This window comes from Triticum aestivum, chromosome 7A (genome assembly GCF_018294505.1).
Source record: "Triticum aestivum cultivar Chinese Spring chromosome 7A, IWGSC CS RefSeq v2.1, whole genome shotgun sequence".
Lineage (NCBI taxonomy): Eukaryota > Viridiplantae > Streptophyta > Magnoliopsida > Poales > Poaceae > Triticum > Triticum aestivum.
This window is the reverse complement of record NC_057812.1, coordinates 125806835-125816598: the sequence shown is the minus strand read 5'-3', so window position 1 is coordinate 125816598 and position 9764 is coordinate 125806835. Positions and strand designations below refer to the sequence as shown.

Genomic DNA, 9764 nt, shown 5'->3' with positions numbered 1-9764 from the left:
AAATATTTGTACGTAAAAATGTTTTGTCCAGGATACGAGGAAATTAGAAATTCATTGCTTCGCTCAAAGAAATTAAAGACAGATCACCTGATTATTCATGATTCAGAAGATCTGCTAATATAGTACTCCCTCCTTACTGATCTAAACGCTCTTACATTTCTTTATAGAGGGAGTACCATGCAATAACAGACCATAACAATGCACAGGCTGCAAAATTCCCAGCCCAATACACATGCATAATTGATGATTGAGAAAAGACCAAACAGGAACACGCTGAGCCAACCAAACACATGCGCTCTTGCAAGAACCTAGCTCAATGTTTAGCTCGCAATCTACATGATACCATAGCAGTTCACACGGGCTACTGATTTCACATGGGAGCAAAGAAAAGCAGTTCACAAGGAATACTGATTTCACAAGGGAGAAAAGAAAAGCTAACAAAAACTTGTTAAACCTTAAATAGATCAGACAGAGCTGCACTAGAAAACAGAGGTGGTTCCTGTTAAAAGGAGCCAATTGTTGTTACATTAAAGGCTCTTGTGACCCCCCTAATTACAGATAATTAAGAAACCATCTTTAAAAGTTGGGCTGTCTCCAATTCATATGACCAAGCTGCTGTTGTTGATATGCCCCCACTTGGGGACCTGGTGCAGCTACACCAACTCCAACATTGGGACCAATGGCAGATGGGACCTGTTGATGCACCATGGGATGTGGACTTACAATTGAGGGAGGCTGCTGCGGATGGTACATGCCAGGGAATTGTGCATGAGAGGATTGAGCTGTAGCACTGAAAGATGCATTCCCAGGATTTGGCATATAGGCACCAGGTGTTGCTTGACCTGATAAGTTGTAATATGGGGGGCACTGCAAAGTTGGGATCTCTCTATTCTGAATCCAGATATCAGATGTCTCTACCTGTAAAAGATACCAAAATTATCAAATCAAGGAGGCCCCGTACGGAAATTTTGAGAGTAAACTCCCTGAATACAGGTAGAATGTTGTAACAAGCAGAAAATAAGTTTAATCCATATAAATTTCAGACTTGACATCCACGATTTGTACCTGTGGGGTTGGCGCATAAATGTTGTTATCCTTGTACTTCATCCTATTGACATCGTCAACACCAACTCCAGCTCCAATAACACCAGGAGAACTAATTGTATAACCAGCTGGATGAGTGTAATTTCCATAACCAGAAGGGTTACCAGCTGGGACTGGTTTATATTGTGAAACTCCATACTTCACTTGGCCTGCAGTTAAATGTGAACCCCCACCGGCCATCTGAAGATAATTATTTCCATTTGCCGGATAAGGGACATTTGCTGAATAGTTTGGCATGGCCATGGGTGGGACATAAACTGGAGAATAGAGAGGATGTCGATATGGCATGAAATTCGGATAATGCTGCACGTGCATTGGAGGGTACATCTGCGCTGCTTGTTGTTGCTGGGACATATGTTGCTGTTGTGTAGACATTGCAATAGGGCTGCTGCTCGCAAGCTGTGAACTTAGGGCCTGCAAAAGCACAACAGATGAAAGATACCATGAGATGATGGTACTTGCGATCAAGACATAATTTGCCACAGGTTAGTGAAGTTGAAGAAATTTCATTTCAGGAAAAAGTAAAGGTGGCAAAATCTCAAGCTCGCAATCTTGTTTGTCCGCCCAGGACAAAATTAAGTACTAAACCAAGCTAAGCTTCTCACTCCTATCTCAAGTCAAGTATACAAGAGTTTTGCTTTGATAAGTCTGAATGAAGGCAGTAGAAAGCAAAGGGCACAAAAGCCCACACATAACCCTAAGGTGCGAGAAAAACTCCGCCACATGACAAACAGTAGGCAACAATATAGAAGAACAACACGCTCATGTAAGAACCTTGGTTGCTTGGCTTGCTTGGCCCATGATAGGGGAGAAAAATCAGCGGGTTAGTTATATTTTCTTCCCATCCCTGAAGCACAGCCACCAAACCATACTCCCTCCCCGTTCACAAATTTAAGATGTTCTAACTTTTTTCTGAATCAGATGTATATGCACGTTTTAGTGTGTTTGTTCACTCATGTCAGTCCGTACGTAGTCCATACTGAAATATCCAAAACATCTCATATTTGTGAATGGAGGGAGTACCTAACAAGAACACGAGGGAGAAACAAGGGTGAGGCGGTTGGCTATCCCGCCCCCAATGTTCCAGATCTGCTGGTGCTACTTCGCTCTTCCTGCAGCATGAGGCGCCTTTACCTTGCTGGGCCTCATCTTTGCACCTAGGCCTTTTGAGCTTTTATAAGCCCATATGTGAGTGTTTTTGCAACTCGGCGCCTAAGTGAGAGCTTTTTGAGCCTTTGACAGTGCTGGTCCTAACACAGTGCGCCAAACTACAGGATGCTGGCTCAAGTAGTTAACTCAGTCTAGCTTTACAGTCTAAAGAACTATCCGAGATTATTAGATGAGAGAGCAGATCAGAGTGGAATTGTTAATATGGATTTATTTAGCCAGCCCAGCCCTAATCAGCACGATGGTAAGTCAAAACTTCACGGGGGAGAAATAGGAGTCGAACTGCTAGGTTCCCTCTGCTGGAGCCTGCACCCAGCCTTGGATATAACAAGTAATGGTCCTTGAAAGCTAGTGCAGTAAAAGGTACGTTGGAAAATCTCAGTTAGTTAACCCCAATTGATAGCAAGGTGAGTCTCTACCTCAGATGCAGAAGGGAGAACTTGTGAATGAACACTGGGTTCTGGCATTCTGAATACTTGCACAGCATTATCTGCTCCTGGATTCACCGAAGTATACCCCTGCTTACAGAGAGGGAGGGGGTGTCAGTATATAGTAGGTATGGCATTTGTTTCATATTTTATCCACACGGGAGACCCAAGATAAACTTCAATGGAACATCTACCTGAGAAGATGAAGCCAACACTTGTTGGTGCACATTAGGCTCAACCAGCCCGTATAACTGTGCCTCATTATTGGGATGCATATTAGGATCCTCATGACCATATGCCTGGAAAAAAATGACACAATTATCATTTTAATTCAACGACTTGTCTTAATAATGCAGCAGAATTTCCTGTCTAATAAATAACCTCAGAAAACAAATGGCAGATGAAAAGTAAGTTCAATCATCTCAGCATCAGTGAACCAAAAATCATCTCAGAAAACAAAGGACACTTCACAATTGACTTACAGAAAAGGCAGTCAAACCAGAGGTGCTTTGAATATTATGGTCATCTGCTGCACCAAGTGGAGTATCACTCTGAACTAAGCCCAGTCCGTCATCATCCTCAACTTCTTGACCATTCATCTGTTCACTATCCTCAGATGGTTGTAAAGAACTCTCTGCTGCCGATGTGGATATAGTAGTGAGTTGTGATCCAACTTGCTCATCCACTTCGTCATGTTCAGTATCAAACTCATCCTCTTGGACAACCAGTTGAACAGGTTCTTGTACACTACACACACAAGAAGCATAATCAGAATCAGCCTACAATTATCAATTCCAAAAGAACTAGAGCATTACTATCATTACCGTGCAAAAAGTTACAAAACCATCCTGAGGTGAGATCATCTAAGAATATGAAGCCCTAAAGTTATTAGGTCTATCAGAAGAAGCTGGCTCTATCAGCTATACAGGCTTCCTACCACTACGCTATTACTTTTTAATGAAAATTCAATAATCAAGTGCTTTTCAGGGGACAGATAGACGGTAATTATTTGTAAGTAAAATTTCATTCATATTGTCAAGTATCATCAATTCTTATAATTGGCAAAGGTTCACCTAACTGTTCTGGTTGTTCCAGTTCTGGAGAAGCTGAAGTCGGTAATTGGTCTGAATCAAACCCAGGAGAGAAACTGCCGAATCTTATTCTTGTCTGCTCATGCTCAGGCGAATCAAACCCAGGAGTGAAACTGCCGAATCTTAATCTTGTCTGCTCATACTCTGGCACACGGAGATGCTCTGGGATAATCACATGCTCCATCTCATGCACGTTAGCATGAGAACTTTTGTCACACGAGCTGTTCACATCCAGCACATTAGCATTTTCAGCTTTGCTATCTAAAGGAGATGTTGCATTTGTCCCACTGTTATCAGCGTCGTTGGTGCAAGACTTATTTGTCGATTTTGGCTTCCATTCCTTAGCTGGTTGTATGACTGCAGAAAGAAAGAAAACAAAAGGAGTAAAGCATACCTTAGCATTTCATTTTTAAGCTTGTAAACCTAAAGAACATTTGTGACAAAAAGACAAATAAAGAAAAATACCACATAGCTTCCTTAAAAAAATACAGATAAGAGAACTAGTGATTCCAAAGTAAAGCCTAGATATGAGGTACACCACAAACTTTTACTCCCTCTGTAAACTAAGATAAGAGCGTTTAGATAACTAAAGTAGTGATCTAAACGCTCTTATATTAGTTTACGGAGGGAGTACTATTTATTCGCGTAAATTTGCACAAATTTTAATTTTTACTGGTTATTGAGCTTATAAACATAACTTGTTGGTGAAAAGAGAAAAGTACACTCCATTCCTTACAAATGCTGTTTCTGACTTGCTAAGGAAGCAAACAAGATGATGACCCTAACCGTGTTAAGTTTATCTGAGTTACTTTGTTAATGTGTTTTCTCTCCTAACCAGCACATCTCAGTGCTAGACTCATAGAGCAAGAGAAAGAAGCTCCTATGATGGAGAGCAAAGCATAAAAGAAGAAATGCTTTTATCTCTAACATGTAAACGCCATCATTCTTAAAAGAATAAAACTTGTTCTATATTACGTCATTCAGAAAACAACAGAGCACAAAATTTCAGACATGAGATTGCCAACCAAATGTACAACATTATATCACCAAGAATATTACCTTTTTGGTTGCTAGCAGGACCCTGGTGATACCTGCTGTGGTTTTGGTTACCAAAAGGTCTACCAACAGATCTGCCACGAGTTACTGTGTCTACTGCAGGTCTATGATTGGGTTGAGTGTTTCTAGGCATAAATGACGGGCGGCGAACAGAAGGCCCAGCTGAGGCAAAATTCCCCCTTTGAATATTTGCATGATAAGAATCATTTGGTCCATGAAACTGTGAACCTGGACGACCAGAATACTGCCTCGGAGCATTAGCCACTCCAGCTTCACGTCGATTTGCTCGGACAAATCCTCCAGCCGCTTTGTAATTGGATGAAGCATGATGTAGATCAGAATTAGGATACTGATGTTCATTCTGAGAATTCTTCAGATATGGCCTTGCATGCCTCTGAGCAGTACCCTGAGCATCCCTCTTCATCTGATGCATGTCAGAGTTGTAGCTACTCTTTGCACTTTGATGCATGATCTGACCTTCCGAGGTTGTAGGTGGAGGGCGATTTTGATCAGATTGAACTACAACTCCACTAGAGAGAGAAATTCCACTAAGCAAAGTAGTAGTTTACTTGTAAGAATCAAGCATGAAAAATAGCTAACTGTGTTTCGGTTCAGTCTCTAAGTAAATTAATGGTACATTAATTGATGTACACACATATAACAAAAGAAAAAAACTTCGAAAAAACAACTGCAGTATTCATGACATAAACATGCAAGTGTGAAGATATAAAGACTTGGCAGCAACTGGTGAAAAATTAGTACAGTGCACTAATGAATATATGAGTTTGCTGTGGTATGAATGCTGAAAACCATAATGTAGACACGCAGAAATGCCCACGGAGAGACTGGTCTGTGCTCATGTCTCCAAGCACCGATATATGCTATTGTAATACAGGAAATAAGAGTGATTTCAAAAGAAATATAAAACAATTATACCTCCTATCAGACGCTTGCATATATGTTGAAACTTTGTGTTGCTCTGCTCCATTTTCCACCGCACCGTGTCTATTATCCCTCACTACCCGAAATTCTCGACTTGGTCCTGCATCGAGCCATGTGTCACCAATTATGGAAAACCTAGTGTATAGAACAAATGCATCATACCAACTAAAATACCACAAGTATAAATGAACCGGAATATATATATATATATAATATATATATGAAATTTGGTGTCCATTCAATGATAATGGTATTTCTAATGTTGAAGATAGGAAATAAATGCAATAGAAGCCTTCGCAGCAATCAGAAAAATACAATACTTTCAAATGAACCAAATGGGGCCTCAAAAGAAGGGTTGCGGAAAAAATAGAGTTCAATAAAAAAATTATGGATTTTGTTATGACACCATTATCAAAGTAAACAAAGATTGTACAAGTACCAAATGACTAAAATGCAAGGTACACCCAGAAGAAAACTCAGATAAGTACTACAGCAGTAATATAACTCCATCGGTACACAAGGAGACAGCAGAGAGCAATCTTGAGAGTGCAAATGTCACTTGCGGTGACAGAAAGATGCAGTAAAGTAACAAAATCCCAATTTGGGAACAACTATGCAAGAGCAGTTTCCCTTTTACACCGGAAAAAGGATTGGAAAAATTAGTCCGCAGTAAATTAAACACATCTCTTATTTACGCATGTTATGAAGAAACATATAAATGATGAGGTTCAACTATGGTACCATATGTCTGACCATGATTGTGTGCTCTTCTTTGATCGATCTCAACCCTTTGAGTGTGTGGCTTTGTCCGTTGAGTGCCGTGCTCACCTTGTGCTGTGGTCTCAGCAAGGTTCTTCTGACCAACACTCTGAAAAATCAACAAAGATGCTTCAGCAAAAGAAAAATATCTGTAGTAATGCATGTATTTTAAACATAAACAATGAGTTCCCAAAAAACATTGGATAAAGCAGAATGCAACAAAAATTCTAAAGTAGCGGTCAATGTTTACGTGTGGTCAAAAGAACAAAGATAGGCTATCAAGTAGCGACCCAAAATTTTAAGTGTTAAGGCTACAAAAATAGAAGAATGATTCAAAGGGCAAAGATATAGGCCTAAAGAATGCATGATGTTAATGAAGCACTCCATAGGTTTTTCAAGTTTCAACCATCAGACACAAAACTTCAAGAAGGGAAAAGAGAAGCAGGGCAACAGCAACAGCTACGAGTCATATACGGATGGAACTATGGACAGGCCCTTAATGTTTCTCCTCTTATGCTTCGGCCTAGAGCCCGAGAGTCTCACAACGCAGCTTCTATTTTTGTTGGCACCTTAGGCAATTACACTACATTGGCGAACTTAACCCCTCATGTGGAGCATTAGCCTTTCACTTAATTGGCGAATTTAGGTGTAAACATATTAAGGCGTAGAAACCATAAACATCAGATTCAAATGTTACAAATAAGGCAAAATATACCTCTCTTTTCTTGTCCCTTTTCCGTTTCACTTCATGAAATGGATCTGCAAGTCCAAACATTAGAAGAGTAACTACCACAAATAGAATAGGTTCCATAAAGTAACATGACATGTATATAAATCGACTATAAGTATATAAGTAGATGACACGTCAGTAATAGCCCCGTTACTTAAATGTACCTAAAAAATAATAACCAGGTACGTGCACCAAGATATGCAATTTACTATGGTTGTTGGCTTACAAATATCTCGGATTCAAGGAAAAGCCAACTAGTAGCTGGCAATTTACTATGGTTGCTGGCTTACAGACATGTCTACTACTATTACTATCAAGCAAACAAGCCAACAGACATCACTAGGTGCTACCATTAGCCTTGTTTTGGGATCAACTATCATAAAATTACATACTCCCCTCATTCACAAATATAAGATGTTTTGGATACTTCAATATGGACTACAAACGGACAGAAATGAGTGAACAAACACACTAGAACGTGTCTCTATACATCTGATTCACAAAAAAGTTAGAACATCTTATACTCGTTTCAGTTGTACATCTAAAAGATTAACTGGTTGATTTACCAAAGTCACCAGGAAGCACAAATCTCTCGTCACTGCTCCAATCGGGTAAACAAGTCCACACAAACCCGCCGATATACACCTAGGAAACTCAAACAAGCCAGCTGAACAGACGTGAAGTCACGGGCAGCAGCACTGAAACCGCGACAGATCGAACGAGCTCCAAAACCCTAGCCGGCGAATCCCAATCCCCCGCGCCCCGCAGACAAACCTAGCAGCGGCGGGACCTACCCAATGCGGTGCGAGCGCGCGGACGCCCCAAACCCTAGCTCCCAGCGCGTGGGGCGAGATCGAGACGCGCAGATCGGAGAGGGGGGGAGGGGGGGCGGACCTTGGTTGAGGAGCCTCTGCGCCGTCTCGTTGGGGTCCATGTTGGACTCGCGGAGGGCGTCGTAGATGTCGTCCTCGGAGTGGCCGCCGACGACCTCCTTGATGGACTTGATGGTGGAGTCGATCGCCGGGTTGGGCGCGCGCGCCGCCTTGCTGTCGGAGGAGGCGCGGGGCCCGCCGCCGCGGCCGCCGACGCCGCCTGCCATGCCCGCCGGGGGAGGGGGAGGGGGTGGATCACCGAACGCTACGCCGGGGGCGCTGGGGGTGGTGCCTTGGATCGCCGCCGGAATCGCATCAAACGACGCGCAGCCCTGGGTTTGGGTCTGGGTTTTGGTCGGGGCGGGGGTGGGGGTGGGGGGTGGTTGGGGGCCGGCTGGGCTGGCGTGCGGCGTTAAAACCTGCGACCGATATATTTGGGATAAAAAATGGAATGGGAGGAAACAAAAGGCGTTGGGGGTCTGCGCGAGGGGTGGGCTCCGCGCACGAGTTTTACGGCGGTGGCGGTGGCCGGCGGGCGGGCGCATGGACCGATGACGTACAGTGTCTACTGTCTACTCCGCCCCTACGCGTGAATGAAAAGGCAAAATTTCAAACTAGCCTAACACATGGCTAAATTTTGAAATAGTTCTACGGTGATGGTATCTGGCAAACGCAGCGAACGCCCCGACAGCCTGTTTGGTTCGGTGGAACTGGAGAGAGGGAATGGGAGGCATAGAGAGTTTTATTCCTTCGTTTGTTTAGGTGGAATGGGAATTTAACAAGGGAGTGGAAGGGGAATTCATGTGTAGAAGTGCCATACATCTATTATCTAAGGGAGGGCTGATAATTGAGATGGGAAAAGAGAATTAGAGTTAAACTCCCGTTCCCCTTCCGTTAGTTTGTCAAATAGGCTGCGAGAGCCAGCAAGCACGGACATTGGAGGCACATCGTCTACCGAGCCGCTTTAGACGATGAACCCGAGCCGCCTAGATCGACCATGCTAACCAGAGCCATCCCCTCGTCACAACAGAAGGCGAGGCCCCGGCGCCACCTTCGGTCGGACGAGCTTTGCTCGTCGGCTTTCTCCGGCGGTGGCAAGGAGAACAGAGGATGAGGAGGTGGATAGGGGCACGATGGCTAGGGTTTCCGCCCACGTGCCGCCCCTTGAGGATGACGCAACACATTTTTCTTTCACGGTTCATTTTATTTTCTGGCTACTCCAAATTTGCTCAACGATTCATTCTATTTCTCTCCTGTTTGTCGTCTATTATATTCATCTACTATGTTTTTGATAAATACGTTTTTTATTGACTAAAGAATACCGCACCGAAGCGATAAAAATACAACGAGTTCAGACCTACCAAGGTACACACAATCCATACAGCAAATAACAAAGTCTCAGAAAGGAAATACCTCCTAGTAAGGGCATCTTCAAAGTGGACCCGCAAATCACCCGCATACGTCAGGAGTGCGATGTCCAGACCACGAAAGTCATCCAACGCGGGACTCTATCGACCCGCGGGGTAGTCCGAACGCAATTTCTCCCACAAACCGAAGACAAAAGGTGGAGGAGCTTTGCGAGAGTCCGGACACGCGAAACATAGGAATCTGACAC

General features: G+C 43.2%; 1 protein-coding gene across 6 annotated transcripts; it reads right to left on the bottom strand.

The window, feature by feature from the left end:
• Nucleotides 1-351: 351 nt before the first annotated feature.
• Nucleotides 352-8522, bottom strand: LOC123152154 (uncharacterized). Of its 6 annotated transcripts, none has more exons than XM_044571774.1 (11): nt 8172-8522; nt 7263-7306; nt 6530-6656; nt 5783-5888; nt 4850-5394; nt 3778-4147; nt 3182-3446; nt 2894-2998; nt 2691-2792; nt 1066-1518; nt 352-918 (listed from the first exon to the last, which is right to left on the bottom strand). In XM_044571774.1, exons 1-11 carry the CDS (start codon nt 8374-8376, stop codon nt 577-579), a joined length of 2664 nt encoding a protein of 887 aa, XP_044427709.1. In that variant the 5' UTR covers nt 8377-8522; the 3' UTR covers nt 352-576. The 6 variants fall into 6 exon arrangements, with proteins under 6 accessions (XP_044427709.1, XP_044427711.1, XP_044427710.1 ...); XM_044571776.1 differs by having other exon boundaries at nt 6542-6656; XM_044571775.1 differs by having other exon boundaries at nt 2691-2789; nt 8172-8521.
• Between the last annotated feature and the right edge of the window lie 1242 nt (nt 8523-9764).

Coding starts and splice junctions, on each gene's coding strand:
- LOC123152154 (XM_044571774.1), bottom strand. CDS start 8,376: ATGGCAGGCGGCGTCGGCGGCCGCGGCGGCGGGCCCCGCGCCTCCTCC. Junction 5,889..6,529: donor CAATCATGGTCAGACATATG/GTACCATAGTTG, acceptor GGCTCGATGCAG/GACCAAGTCGAGAATTTCGG. Junction 2,999..3,181: donor CTGGTTTGACTGCCTTTTCT/GTAAGTCAATTG, acceptor ATTTTTTTCCAG/GCATATGGTCATGAGGATCC.